This window comes from Suncus etruscus, chromosome 15 (assembly GCF_024139225.1).
Source record: "Suncus etruscus isolate mSunEtr1 chromosome 15, mSunEtr1.pri.cur, whole genome shotgun sequence".
In the NCBI taxonomy this organism is placed as follows: Eukaryota; Metazoa; Chordata; class Mammalia; order Eulipotyphla; family Soricidae; genus Suncus; species Suncus etruscus.
This window is the reverse complement of record NC_064862.1, coordinates 39724101-39739806: the sequence shown is the minus strand read 5'-3', so window position 1 is coordinate 39739806 and position 15706 is coordinate 39724101. Positions and strand designations below refer to the sequence as shown.

General features: G+C 42.3%; 1 protein-coding gene across 1 annotated transcript in view; it reads left to right on the top strand.

Moving 5' to 3' along the window:
* The first annotated feature begins 523 nt into the window (after positions 1–523).
* Positions 524–15706, top strand: part of RYR2 (ryanodine receptor 2) — a 685578-nt gene continuing 670395 nt past the window's right edge. Inside the window, exon 1 of the mRNA XM_049789034.1 lies at positions 524–637. Coding sequence (XP_049644991.1) covers positions 590–637 — 48 coding nt within the window. The 5' untranslated portion in view covers positions 524–589. The remainder of the gene's footprint in view (positions 638–15706) is intronic.

The window sequence follows — 15706 nt, the reverse complement described above, 5'->3', positions numbered from 1 at the left end:
TCAGAAGGGTGCCAGTTGGAGTCTGGGCGCTCCTTCTTGGCAACGCGCGGGCCCAGATACCCAAAGTAGCCAGTAAGCGGCGCTGGGTCTCGGCTTTGGGGGGCCCCGGGAGGAGCGGGCTGCGGATTACCTGCAGCAAGCGAGAGAGGGGAGCCGGCGAGCTCCTCCCCGCCCGCCGCCCCCAACCCCCACCCCACCCCCAAGGGCTCCGCGGGGTGAGCACTGGAGCTCGGAGGAGCGGGGGCCCCAGCACCCGCCTGCTGCAGGCAAGGCAGGCAGCGCCAAGCCGACGCGGCGGGGCTGCAGAACAGCCTTGGCGAGCCGTCCGGGCCGGGTCGCCCTCCTCCTCCCGCACAGTGCGGCGGAGGGAGGCGTCTGCCTGGCCGCCCCCGCCCGCCCGCCCACCCGCCGGCGCCTCCTCCACCTCCTCCCCGTCCTCGTCCTCGTCCTCCTCCTCCGCTCTGCAGGCGGGGACCGCCCGGGAGTCGGCACCTGCCCGTGCCCGCCGCGGCTCCCTCCCGCCCGCCCGGGGCTCTGGACAGCGGCCGCCGCGGGGAGCCGGCCCCGGCGAGGAGGCGAGCGAGGCACCATGGCCGATGGGGGCGAGGGCGAGGATGAGATCCAGTTCCTGCGAACTGTAAGCGCCGCGCGTCTCTGGGTCCCCCCAAGACCCCGGGGAGGGAGGGAGGGGATGCCGGGCACTCCGGCGGGGTGCAGGCAGAGTGGCGCGGGTTGCACCCTTCTGCGGGAGGAGCCGGGCATCCCCCGCGGGTGTGCGGGGTGCGTGTCGGGGCGCGCGTGTGTCAAGCCGGGGGCAGCGCGCTTGGCGCTCGGGCTGGGGTCCCAAGGAGCGGAGTCTGGCTTGGCCTGACAGCTCGGTGAGGCTGGGACCTTCCTTCCCCAGCGCCGGAGAAGGGTGCCAACGGGGTGCCCTGTTAGGCGCCCCGAGCCCGGGAATCCCGCAGCTGCGGGAGAGCTGCTGGAGCTTTCGGGGTGCACCCGCGCGCTGTCACGCAAACCTCCCTTTGGCGACTTGGCTAGGAGCGCGCGGCTCTGGCCGGGTGGCGGGTGCGGAGAAGCTGCTGGGAGATTTTCCCAGGTGCTAGGAAGAGCCGAGGGGAGTCACCTTCCTGGATCCCACAATTCTAGGGACTGGGACCCTGGTGGGATCAGGTGCATTTGCAGAACGTGCAGGGGATGGTGTGCGTGTGTGTATGTGTGTGTGCGTGTGTGTGTATGTGCGCGCGTGCGTGTACGCGCGCGCTCGGGCTAGAGTGGGGGAATATCATGAAAGTGTTGTTCTTTTAATGCTGCCTTGGAGAATGCAGAGTGCAGCAAAGTGTGTGTGTGTGTGTGTGTGTGTGTGTGTGTGTGTGTGTGTGTGTGTGGCGTGCGTGTGTAAAATCAGTGGCTGCCTGGGAATTTGCACACTGGGTGACAGCAGGGAAAGGTTGGTTCCTCACTAATACTAATTTTTTCTCCTTCCCCCCCCCCCCCCCCCGTAAGTACCTTTTGGCACTGTTCCTTGCTCTCGCTGATCTGTTCGAATGCTGCAGATCCTTGCTAGGCTGAAGCCTCATTGCTCACCTGAAAGCTGCATTTGAAGAACCTCTTGGCCAAAGAAAAGGCCTTAACTTGGTGTTAAGAATAACCTAGTTAGCCCTGGCAGCATCCTCCACTTCTTTGATCCCTCGCCCACTTCTGAAGGATATTCCTTCCCCTCCAGGGATCCCTTCCTGAGCACAATCCCCTGGGACTTAGATCTGCAGCCTCTTGCTTCCATTTCTTTCCTCAACAGTGAGAAAAGCTATCAGCCCCCAGTTGCTGTTCCTTCCACAGTCACAGAAAAAAAAAAAAAAAAAGGCTTCGAGACATTCTAATTTAATGGTCACCAAACAGTAACTTTCAGGTGAAAGTCTTGTTGATCATGAATTTGGGGGCTGTGTGAGTGGAGACAGTTTTTTTCAACCGTATTTAAAGTGACCTTTAAATTATTTCTATCTTTAAAACTCTTTTGCTTTCCTCTCTATACATTTATTTTGGCCTCCCCCTTATTTTTTTTTTTTGCATTAGAGAGGGAGAGGAGAAAATTAAGGCTAACCATTGGATGGTAATGATTAGACGTAATGCTGCATGTTATTTTCCATTATATACATATGACATAACATGTGTAAAAGATTCACAAAAGGCCCAGCTCTGAAGAGACTGCTGTCTAAAATCTTGCTCATGGGGAATGTCTCAAACCCACTAGGTTCTCTTTTTATTATATTTATGCTTTTATATTATATATATCAGTGAAAAACTGTATTATTTGTCCATCTAGTATATAGTCCATAGTATATAGCTACATAAAAGGATAATTTTCAGTACTACCAATTTTTTTTCAGGTGGATAGATTATGCCATTGCTGTGTAATGTTTAAATTCTATTCCACACACCCGCCCATAGGGTTAAAATTAGCTAGAAAATTTTGGAAGGCTTTGCACACTCAAGGGCTTCCCGCAGGCTTAAACGTTAAGCTGAGCTCATGGAGGTGGTGTTATCAGAATACTTAATGGGGGCCGAGGTGAAAGTGCTTGCTGATGGGGTTCTGCACTTATAAAGTAATGTTCAGTCGATGCCACTTGACAGCTGCCTGTCAGTCCGAGCAACACCTTTGATAAGTGGGTCCTGGGTAGAGATCTGGCAGTCCTAGGCTAGGCTTTTTCTTTTAATAAAACAGCCGTAGGTTCTTGTGCCAATGATAAATGACCTTGAAAGAGGTAGGAGAGTGGAGCAGGGGATTTTTGGTGTGTGTGTGTGTGTGTGTGTGTGTGTGTGTGTGTGTTTGTGTGTGTGTGTTTGTGTGTGTGTGTGTGTTTGTGTGTGTGTGTGTGTGTGTGTGTGTAGCATTAGGATGTAAAAGGAAAAAAGGACTTTCTTCCTCTAAATTTTAGCTTTACAAGGAAAATCTCAAATGCCTTTTTAGCTCATCTGTTTATTGCCCCTACTCCTTTCCATTTTATTTTCTAGATCTGAGAATGTTAATGGTTTGAAATGTTAATGGAGCTAGTAATAGAAAATGTAATTCTTAGAATAAATTGATCATTTCTCTCTCCTGGGCATATTTGTTGTGTCAATATTTTTTCCTTCCTTCCTTCCTTCCTTCCTTCCTTCCTTCCTTCCTTCCTTCCTTCCTTCCTTCCTTCCTTCCTTCCTTCCTCCCTCCCTCCCTCCCTCCCTTCCTCCCTCCCTCCCTTCCTTCCTTCCTCCCTCTCTCCCTCCCTCCCTTCCTTCCTTCCTCCCTCTCTCCCTCTCTCCCTCTCTCTCTCCCTCCCTCCCTTCCTTCCTTCCTTCCTTCCTTCCTTCCTTCCTTCCTTCCTTCCTTCCTTCCTTCCTTCCTCCCTCCCTCTCTCCCTCCCTCCCTCCCTCCCTCCCTCCCTCCCTTCCTTCCTTCCTCCCTCCCTCCCTCCCTCCCTCCCTCCCTCCCTCCCTCCCTCCCTTCCTTCCTTCCTTCCTTCCTTCCTTCCTCCCTCCCTCCCTCCCTCCCTCCCTCCCTTCCTTCCTTCCTTCCTTCCTTCCTTCCTTCCTTCCTTCCTCCATTTCTTCCATCACTCCACTCCTTCCCTCCTTCCTGCTTTCCTTTCTACCCTCACTCCACTCCTTCCTTCTTTTTCCTTCCCTTCTTCCTTCCTTCCATCACTCTATTCCTTCCTTTCATCCATCCTTCCTCCTTCCCTTCCTTTCTTTCTTCCACCACTCCTTTTTCCTTCCCTCCTTTCTTTTTTCCTTCCCTCCTTCCCTTCTTTCCTTCCTTCCTTTCTTTCCTTCCTTCCATCACTCCACTCCTTCCTTCCCTCCTTTCTTTTTTCTTTCCCTCCGTCCCTTCTTCCTTCCTTCCTTCCTTCCTTCCTTCCTTCCTTCCTTCCTTCCTTCCTTCCTTCCTTCCTTCCATCACTCCATCTTCCTTCCTTCCATCACTCCATCTTCCTTCCTTCCTTCTTTCCTTCCCTCCTTCCTTTCCTCCTTCCCTTCTTCCTTCCTTCCCTTCTTCCTTCCTTCCTTCCTTCCTTCCTTCCTTCCTTCCTTCCTTCCTTCCTTCCTTCCTTCTTTCCTTCCTTCCTTCCTATTCTTTAAGTAGCAAAAGAGTATTACCAGTCCACACATTATATAATTATATATCGACAGTTATACTTTATGGATGAGGTGATTGTACTTGAAAAAATGAAAACCCAACAGTTGTTAAGAGATGTCTTAATGATGTTGACCAGACATTTTATATTTTCTGATTAGAGTGCCTTCAGTTTTAACATCAATTTTTATTTAAGCACTGCAGCTTATTGAGGCATCTCTGGCTTCTCTCTGTTCGAAGAAAGCTTTTTTATCTTCTAGAAGAGGTACAAGATCACTGAGGAGGGAAACATAGGTGATCTCTGATGGACTTTGCCCATGAGTTATGTTCATTGCTCTGAATTAATTCTTCATTTTGAAGAGTGGTTTTGCCATTGTTTACTGTAACATCTTTTTTCTATGGCACAAGGGTGAGTTTCATAACATTTGTTCTTAAATTATTATGTAGGTGAGCGATCATCTACCGTTTACTGGCTCCCAATCAGCTGGGCACATGCCCACTTGAATGTATTTATCTCAGAAGGAAGTTGAAACCATATATGCAAATTCTAGATGTACTGGAACATTTAGAAGAACCATATCATAAAAGAAGCCCTTAGTTCGTAATAGATATATTTCACATACTCATGACTTAGAATGTATAGTTTGTTTTATTAAAAAAAATTAGTAACTTACCAAAATAGGAATAAGCTATAATTTGGTACTTTAAAACATGGATCAGTTTTTGGTTATACTATTTATTTTTAAAAAGCAGTCTTACAGGGCCCGGAGAGATAGCACAGTGGCGTTTGCCTTGCAAGCAGCCGATCCAGGACCTAAGGTGGTTGGTTCGAATCCCGGTGTCCCATATGGTCCCCCGTTCCTGCCAGGAGCTATTTCTGAGCAGACAGCCAGGAGTAACCCCTGAGCACAGCCGGGTGTGGCCCAAAAACCAAAAAAAAAAAAAAAAAAGGCAGTCTTACAGAATTATATACATGGAAGGGAATCTTAGACTTGAAGCAAATTCCAATATAAAATTATCTTAGTCAAGAATCTTTCAAAGTACTTTGCCCTTCTTTCATTTATGTATGTACAGGTTGGTTGCTCTTGGGCATACTGTCTCATATACATTTTTGTGGTCCCATATTTCTCATACTTTTATATTTCGGAGTACATTGATATTTACAACTGGATGCAAACATTTTTTTCTGCCAGGAATGATTTTTTTGTTTCCTCTAGTCTTCTTTTACACAACGAATGATATCTTTGTAGATATCTTCTGTGTTTTATAAAACCTGCTTTGTAATGATAGAAACATATCAGAAAGTATCTAGACATTAATAGTAAAGGTGTAAATTGAAAATGCCACTGAAGAAACAGCTGGAGAGGGAAGGAGTATTTAGTCTGATTTTGTAGAGGCACAGGAAGATTCATTGTACTTAGAGACTCAGCCGTGAAGAACCAAGACTAAAACTCAAATCTTAGCTGATTTCCTTTGCAGGTGAAAAATGTATATTTCTAATTTTTCAACAAATGCGTTTTAACTTTGCAGCAAGCATAATCGAAAAAAATCCCTTCTCAACTATAGGAATGTCCTGGAGCACAAATGGAAGATTCTGAGTGATAGTGAGAATTTGCACCGTTTTCCCCCTTTAGAATGAAGACACAGGAATGAGGAATGTTAGATAACTATGTATGGTGGCATTTTTTTTGAATGACCTGCTAAGAAGTCCACCCAGGCATTCATTAGCAGAATTATTTTATATATTTATTTTTATTGAGAAACCGGTGTGTGCAAGTTGGCAGAAGGGCAGAATTGAAAACATTTAGGGCACTGACTTATTTGACAGTCAATATTATTTGTTCTTTAGTTTCATTTTCGTGTTTTGTTTTATTTGGTATTTTTTCAATCAAGGCAGACACTTGAGAAATAATCATGATGTCTGTGACTGTACTTCCATTAGATAGCAGTTGGATAAGTAGGAGAGATCATGAAACAATGTAGTTGTCTACAAAATGCAGAGACTATAGGAATTTTTTAATCTGGAAAAACATTTGTTGAACACCTTCTGTATGCATGGCTTGAAACAGGTGTTAAGGAATTAATAAACATACAGAGTGACTTGATCGACAGCTATGAATCCCAGAAATAAGATTTTGATGCTTATATTGAATGATTAAGAGGTAAAAAATATATGCATTGATGCTTAGTAAAAATGTATGTGGAAACTTAAGAAAACTAAAGCTTAGAGAGCACTTTGGTTTCTATCACAGTCTAGAAGTTTCTTTCTTAGTTTGGCATACTGTGCTATAGATGATACCACCAATGGGGTGTCTGAAACAGCAGATATTATTTTATACAGTTTTGGTTTGGGGGCCTTTCCTGTGTAGGACTTATTCAGAGCAGTGCCAGTGATCGAACTGGAGTCAGTTTCATTCAAGGCATGGACCTTAACCCATTCATAGGCGATCTCTTCTGGTCCCATATTTCTCACATTCTGGAGAGTGGGGAGTGAGTTCAAGATCAAGATGCTAGGAGATCCAATGCTAAAGGCTCTCTTCCTGATCTGCAGATGACCTCTTGCATTTTCACATGGCAGAGTGAGGAACCAGATCTTACTATCTTCTCATAAGAGCAGTCCTGGGCAACCTCAGACCTCATCATTTTCTAATATTCTCACCTAATTTCATTCCATTGGGAATTTGGATTTAAACATACAAATGGGGGTGGAGGAGGGACTGAACCATTCAGTCTGCAACTGAATTGGAAAATCATAAATACAAAGTCTCTGAAAACCTCTGAAGAATTGCTGCAAAGGTAATTTATCTGCCCATCATTCTTTACAGAGTAGATTTAAATTCACTTGTCTTTTTTTTTTTTTTTTTTTATCAAATCTTTAGCATCTCAGAGTTACCATTCAAATCTGGCTTTTGTCTTTCCAACCATTAAATAAAAAAAGCAAGTTTCTTTTCTCCTTTCTTTTTTTTTGTTTGTTTGTTTTTGGGCCACACCCGCCGGTGCTCAGGGGATACTCCTGGCTGTCTGCTCAGAAATAGCTCCTGGCAGGCACGGGGGACCATATGGGACACCGGGATTCGAACCAACCACCTTTGGTCCTGGATCGGCTGCTTGCAAGGCAAACACCATTGTGCTATCTCTCTGGGCCCTCTTTTGTCCTTTCTAAAGTCCCTCTCTCCTGTGTTCTAGAATTGCTTGCTTTCAAGGGGGTGTACTTGTTTTTTATGACTGAAACACAACTACAAACATGTTTGTAATCATGGTGCTTAAGTAAATATATTAATAAAAAAAACAAAGGACAGGAATCTTACACTTATTCTGTCTTTTCATTGCTTTCCTCTACAAATTTTCTTCCTATTAATCTTGAAACTTGCTAATTTCTCCTATTTGAAAATTTCTTTGTTTGATCTTGATGCCCTATTTTGCTACTCTTCTGCACCCACAGCTTGTGGTCTCCACCCACAGCTTGTCTCCACCTCTCCTGTAATTGTCATTTAGCCTCACTTCCTCCATTGCTGGATATTACTCACCACCCCCTGGATGCCAAATCCCAGTGTTTCTCTCCACCTCTGTTCATTTAGATCCCTCAAGCCCCCCATCCATCCTTTTAAGGCTTCTCTGACTGTGAAAACACAGCCTTTTGAGAGTTATTATATTTCTAATCATGTCTTCTGGGTATTCATTTCACTCCTTTATTTCAACTCTGTGACTATCGCAAAAGACTCAGTTCTCTTTTTTGATTCAGTCTCTTCTAAATTTGGGAATAAATCTATACCACAAAAATCTAGGATCCTTGGAATAACAAAGTTTGGAAAGACTCACTGATGACTTCTAGCCTGGAGAGCCAGAGAAATGAAGGGAACATTCCCAAAGCTCTTCCTTCCTATAAAAGAACCTGCTGCTGACTTGACAGCCTTTGGTCCCTCAGCTCCTCACAAAGGTTCTGTTTCCACTCTCCTGTTCCAGTCCCAGTGCATTCCATCCCTACGTCTTTTTTTCTTTCCAGAGACTCTCTCTCTGCATTGGCCATTTAGGGTCTGGTTTAGAAAATCCAGCATGGTCTTGACTTTCAAAATTTATGTAAAAACCTATTATGAGGCCTGTTTCATGTTAGCTCTCAATGTATTAGTTTAATTCTTTGATCCTTCCTGTGTCATTTTGTCATCACTCTTGCTGTGTTTTCCTTGGCTATCAAGTTCATATTTAGAGTTCTTTCAGACCTTAACTACCTCTTCTACTGACTAGTTGCAGCCCTCTTTGAATTCTCCTGAAGCCCTTATATTCATACCACCATTTGCCATTTCTAGATTCCTAGTACATCTAATATAACTCCTCAAATTGACTCACAGCATTCTGAAATCTGATTTGGATACCCAATTTGAGTTCCCCATCTTACAGTAGGCTTTGCGACTAACCCATTTTGATATAACCTTTCTCACATCACCTCTTAAACTTCCCTATTTTACAGATGATCTTATTTTTCTGTTCAGCTGCTCAATGGGAAGCTTTTGACATTACCGGGGACATTAGTGAGTGTCTCATGATGCTTAGCACCTTATTAACTTCAAGGACAAGCTTGAGAGAAATCTTATGGCAGAAGGGAAACAGGGACAAGAAAAAAAGCTTCCTGTTTCTCTCCTCCTCCATTTAAATAGCAATCACTTGATTGTGTTCAATTGCACAAAGAGGAAATCTGTTATGAAGGAAGTAGGCAAAGATTGTGGAGGCGGAAGAGCGGAAGTAAGATCCTTTTAGGAGGCAGGAAAGTAGGAGGTTTTAGGTTAAATTGTGAGGAGAGAGGGGAGTTATGTGGGTGAAATAGGTATGGTAATGTTTGTTGGTCTCTGAGGGTGGTAGTAGATCTTGGGCCAGCAGGGGAGAACATTGTGTTGCAAATCAGCCCTTGATGGGGTTGACTGATGGAGGGTTGGAGGATGAGGTTGGAGGATGAGGTCTTTCCCCACCAGCTCGGAGCACGCATCTGCCACCTTGTTCAGCCAGCAGTTCTGAGGTAAAGCAGCGGGTAAACAGCTAGCAGACAATCAGGCTTGTGGAAATATTAGCTTTATTCGGTGGACAAGACTGAAGCCCAAAGCCTCAGCATCAGTTCTAGCCAAAAAGCTCCTTGCCTTCCACAGACCCTTGCTTTTATCTCCCAGAATTGGGTACCACCCAATGGTGAGATCAGGTACCACCAATGGTGGGAGCAGAATCAGGTACCACCCTGGGGTGGGAGCAGAATGCCAGGTCACACCCTAAGGTAGGGCACAATCACCGATCAGGGTAGGGTCAGTAACATAATAATCCCATTAAAATGTTTACATACACAACACATTGGATCCCAATTTTGTGAGGAGAATTTGAGAGAAGTAAGTGAGTTAAGGAGAGAAAGAAAACAGTGGAAGATTAGGTGAGTCCGAGTGATTGGTTCTGTATTTAAAGTAGAAGCTTCTAGATGAGAGAAAGAACTTCCAGCATTGCCAGAGCATCCAGGGAAGCAGTTTGTCCAGTCCTTTTCATTTCTTATTAATTATTAAAAAAAACATTTTGATCGGGTTTCCTTCAAGAAATGGTTGTGCATCTTTAGAATTGGGGGTTTGTAAAAATTCTTTCAGGAAAAGTGAAATCCTGGGGTGAATCTGACGCAAACCATTTCATTTAGAGAATGGGTATGAATAAATTTGATCAGTAACTAAACTACTGATGATCTTGTTTGTTAATTTTGCTGTCCTAGCTTTGAAGTGCTTCTTTTACTTTCTATTAGTACTTGGATTGCTGAAGATCTGACATTTTTTAAGCCTTTTGTTTGTTTGTTTGTTAATATATTTATTTAAGCACCATGAATACAAACATGTTTGCGGTTGGATTTTTGTCATAAAAAGTTGTGGGATATCTGTCACCACCTTTATCAGTGCAATTCCCTCAACCAATGCGCCATCTCCCTCCTTCCCCACCTCCAGCCTGTCTTCAAGACAGGCATTCTATTTCTCTCACTCTCTAGCATTATTATCATAGTGTTAATGTTGTTATTTCTTAATTGCACTCATTACTCTGTGGTAAGCTTCATATTGAGAGCTGGTCCTTTCAGCCTCATCTCTATTGTCTCTGGGTATTATTACTATACTGTCTTTTGTTTTTTCCTAAACCCCACAGATGAGTGAGACTATTCTGTGTCTATCTCTTTTTCTCTGACTCATTTCACTCAGCATAGTAGTTTCCATGTTCATCCATGTATAGGAAAATTTCATGACTTTATCTCTCCTGACAGCTGCATAGTATTCCATTGTGTATATGTAGCCACTGTAGTATCTTTAGCCACTCATCTGTTGTCGGGCATCTGAGGCTTTTTGATATGTTAAAACTGATATCAAAGCTCAGGTGGAATCCGTATTTCATAGTTCCTATTCTAGTAAGACGTCTTGGTCTTTTTCTGTAGTAAAATGGAAACTGAAGCTTTCCCTAGAATTGACTTGGAAGTGTTCAGAGAACATGTGTTTGCACCATTATTAATTCAAGTGATTTTCTCTTTGGAGTCAAGGCCAAAGAAAACTGGAACTGCTGTTACTTTGTGTGGGTGAGATCACCTGGGTAGCTATGCCCAGTCATGTGCTGTCACTCACTGCTGAAACTATGCTGTTTCACCGAGCAAAACTTTAAATTTAGTTGGTGTGTCAAGGCAGATTTAGAGCAAATTGAGTGGGACAGCATCCACTTTGATAAGCCTTGCTTGGTCTCAGAAAAATTAAGGCAGTGGTTACCAGGTAGAAACTGAGAGCCTAGTTTTTTCTCAGGGATGCTGACTTCTTTATGTGCAGAGCAAACTCACTTTCACTTTCTATAGCTGGAAAGGGCCTTAAGCTCTCATGTCCACATCACCACAGCAGAGGAATAACTTGGTAAGTTAGTTTACTTTTTCTCCCTTCTAATTTATTTTTTCTTTTAAATGTTTGTGGCTTAGAAAAAAAACCCGTGTATTGTTCATTTTCCTAAGACGATTTTCATTGTTATTGCCCTCTGAATTTAGACTCTGACTATAATGTCCATACAAGCCCATTAATTTTATTCAGATTTAATAACAATTAAGCAATCAAAGATGGGACATGAAAAAGAAAATAACAATGACAGGATAAGTGGAATCCCTAGTGTTGAGTAAATTGGGATATTGTTAAAGTAAGTACTAAATGCCATACTGAGTTTATAGCTTTAAAAAGTTATGCTCACTTATTTTCCACAGCGGGTTGCTGGTTATCAAAAGAAATTAAATTATGATTTAGCTTCTTTCATATTTCACTGGATTTTTATTTCATATCCAAAGAATTTTATATGAGGATAGTTTTTTGATCAAACACATTCAGAAGTAAAAGATAGTGTCTATAGACCTTTTACCAAATTTTGACCCTAAATAAATTTCTATTAAATCAATTCATGGACAGTAGTAAAATTTTGGTTCCAGGACTTTTGAGTTTTTGTTATTATTCTTTTTTTTTTTTTTTGAGAGGACTAATGGATACATTAGATGTGGGAGCTGCCATTTGATAGTGATAAGATCAGAACAGAATTCAGTAATAAGGGAAAATGTCCTTCTGTACTTGTCTAGTACATTAGCTTCTTCCTTGAAGTATAGTGGCAGCTCTGAGCTGTTGTATCTCTCTGGATAAAACACTTGAGCTATTGTTATTGGCCTTGCTACTGTTGGTGACTTTACTTTTTTAAGTTCATGTATATGTACAATTGGGCATGTCTTCTCTAGGCACTTGACATCTATTTTTTCTTTTTCTTCTTTTTTTGGTTTTTGGGCCACACCCAGCGTTGCTCAAGGGTTACTCCTGGCTGTCTGCTCAGAAATAGCTCCTGGCAGGCACGGGGGACCATATGGGACACCGGGATTCGAACCAACCACCTTTGGTCCTGGATCAGCTGCTTGCAAGGCAAACGCCGCTGTGCTATCTCTCCGGGCCCGACATCTATTTTTTCTAATGAAATCCTTACAGAATCCCTTCTAAGAAGGTACCAGGAAATTGAATCATTGGTTTCATGCTTATAGAGACAGATAATGGAATGAGGGTTTAAACATAGGCAGGTAGCTATATAATTACAGTTATAAAGACTGGATGTGTCCCTTTACTTTTGGAAATGCACATATTTTAAAGAGTAGCAAAAGAATACCAAACTTATCTCTAAATTTACAGGACATACTTTTTAATAACAAGTATTTATATCTTAGACTACTAGTGCCTCAAAGACCATTTATCACACAGCTGACCTTTATTCAATGTTTATAGAATTGAATTGATTCTGTGAAACAATAGTTTAGATAATAAATACAGATTAAATAAGTTTCACATAGGCATAGTTTACTAGGTTACCTTAATTCAAGGTGCAAAGTTTGGAAATCTTGTTTGTTCACAGCATTATATAAGGTATATATAAAGGCAGTTCTTGGAGTTGAGTGTCAAAAGAGTGTGGGATCATATGTATCCCAACAAGGAAATATCAATAAACTTGTGATCCTATTAGGACTGCGCTCTATTAGAGGGGATGTTTCCAAAAGTGAAGACGTGATAGCATGGACGCACTAGAGGACCACAGATTCCAAATCTATGAGATGAAGTAAAAACTATAAGATATATAAGATGGGAAAATACCCTGAAACACGTAATTTGCATTCAAAATATAGCATGTGAAGCAGAAGTTTAAGCTTTAACAAAGTTCAACATAGATCTCTAAAAATACCCTCAAGTTCCACTTGTAGAGTTCTGAGAATTTTGATTTGTTGTTTGGGACACATTGAGATTTGGGGGAGTAGTCTAAGTGGTGAAACACATATGCTTTTTAATAACAAGAGGATAGTTATGAACTGTACATCAAGGATTCATATACTTATGTTGAAGGGTTGTTTGGGACACTAAAATCTTTTGTCAAAAATACACACACATACATTCTCACTGGATTAAGTTCTTGCTCCCTTTTTACCTCTTTCATTTTTTCTTAGAGATTTGCTTTATCCCCTTTTGGTTTCTGAACATGCCTGACATGATTTGACTTCATGAACAGTGCACACAATTGGGGGCTATGATCTGGTTTAAGTTATAAATTCAGTGAAATGTCAGGAGAAAAGTTTTTGAGTCACAGACAAATGAAAATCGGATTGAATAGCTTCTGATTGATGGCTGTCAAAGAAGCAGAATACTTTCAATTCTGCTGCTGTCCCCTTTGTGATAGTAAAGGGGGGTCATAATAATCTGAATATGAGGTGTCTTTATTGAGTATGAAGTCTTTTCTATTGCTATTAAGAACAATATGTAGGAGAGCTTAAAATTGGGTCAACTTAAGACTTGCTTATTGCCAAAAAGGATCTTCAAACTAAGAAGAAAGCACTATGCTCTCACCCCTTCCTCCAATACCTTGTTTTTATTTTTCAGTTAGTTTTGAAATGTTTATTAAGTATGTGTGTCATATACCAGGTGAAACTCACACATCCATCCATGTATCTATCTATCTATCTATCTATCTATCTATCTATCTATCTATCTATCTATCTATCTATCAATCATCTATCTATCTATGCATCCTTCCTTCCATCCATCCATCCATCCACCCACCCACCCATCATCTATCTGAACTTGACCATGTCTTCTAGGTCTTTATTCTCTCTTTGGTAGGTGGAATGGGAAATAGGAATATGGAGAATGCACATGCACATGTTCTACTATAGAGTAGACTTATAGAGTAGACTTAGGATATAGCTAACTACCATGAAAGGATAGCAAGGCTGATCTATGTAATTCATGATTTCCCAAAGCTTCATCTATGAAGGAGGCAGCATTTGCAGAGAATTTTCAAACTGAAAGGCAGCTTCATGTCTAATCATCTCCAAAGTTAAATAGTTGAGGGAAGGTGGAAGAACTCTAAGTATTTGGATTACCTTTAGTAAGCTCAAACAGGATAACCATCATTCATTTGCTTCCTGGCACAATTCATTTCATCCCCAAAACAGTTCATTGTTCTTCTAAAGGTGAGGAAGCTGAATTGCAGGCATGTGAAATGCCTTTGTTTAAGAGCAATTTGAGAGTGGCCAACATGGTTGGGGAGACCAGGTCTGTCTGAAGCTATATCTCATCTTCCATTTCCTTCCCCTTTTCTACCTTCCATAGTTTCTTCCTGCTGTCAGACAAAGTTGTGAAAGACTAATTGGCCAATGAAGAAATAATTATGGGTGCCCTGTCTTCTTTATTTTGCTAATTTGTGTTATATGCTTTTTCTTTTATTTGTCTTTATGCTGTTTCAGAGAGTTTAAGATATATAAAAATGGATCCTAATGATTTCTGTACACTTGCTTGTTTAACAATTTTTTAAAATTATTTAAAGATAATGCATCACATAGTTGACATAGTTGATCATGATACATGTTTCCAGATAAGTGAAAGCACAGTTATTAAAAAATAGAAAGAAGGGGCCCGGAGAGATAGCACAACGGTGTTTGCCTTGCAAGCAGCCGATCCAGAACCTAAGGTGGTTGGTTCGAATCCCGGTGTCTCATATGGTCCCCCGTGCCTGCCAGGAGCTATTTCTGAGCAGACAGACAGGAGTAACCCCTGAGCACCGCCGGGTGTGACCCAAAACAAACAAAAAAATAGAAAGAAAAATGGAAGAGAAGAAAAGAAAGAAGTACAGTAACAAGCACATTTGTGAAATTTATTTTCTCTCCAATGAGTCATTATTACAATGCCAGAGGTTTAGTAACCTTTGTTAGCTTTTCTGTTAAATTAGGATGTTTCTATAGGGATGATAGCATCAAACAAATGAAATTGTCTAGAAGTTCAAAGCTCTATTACAGATACTATGACTTTTAGGGGCATGTACTCGTGTACCAGCATTTCTGGAAGAAGAAAGATATGGGAAGAGGGTACCTGCACTCGCTTAAAAAAGCCCTGGTGATATTAGCCTCCAAACTGGTGTACCTGAAGTATGGTCAGATTGGTGTCCCTGAAGGAAATCCTAGAGAGTTCTTGATGAGGCAGGACCATCTTGGAAACAGTAATTCTGGGTGATGGAGGCAACAGGCATGGCTTTGGCAGGGTGGGGGCTTGGTCCACCCTCTCCTCCTGAGATGGCTAACTTCCTGCTTGCATGGGCCTGTGTGACCATATTTTTTCATGGCTGGTTTACCTCTCGTTCGAGAAAGAGTGAGTCTTTGGAGCTGGCCTGTTTCGAACATCCTTAATTGATTCTTAGTCTTTGAAAAATGTATTTGGGGGGCCGGGCGGTGGCGCTGGAGGTAAGGTGCCTGCCTTACCTGCGCTAGCCTAGGAGACGGACCGCGGTTCGATCCCCCGGCGTCCCATATGGTCCCCCAAGCCAGGAGCGACTTCTGAGCGCATAGCCAGGAGTAACCCCTGAGCGTCACCGGGTGTGGCCCAAAAACCAAAAAAAAAAAAAAGAAAAAAAAAAAAAAGAAAAATGTATTTGGTATTTGGTGGAGGGCATTTGTGCCTGTTGAGCAGTTTTGAATGAATCAGGCCAATTCATTTCCTCATTTCGATTGTGTCTTTTCTTTCAATTTGCTTGTGAATTTGCTGTTACTGACATAGTACTCTT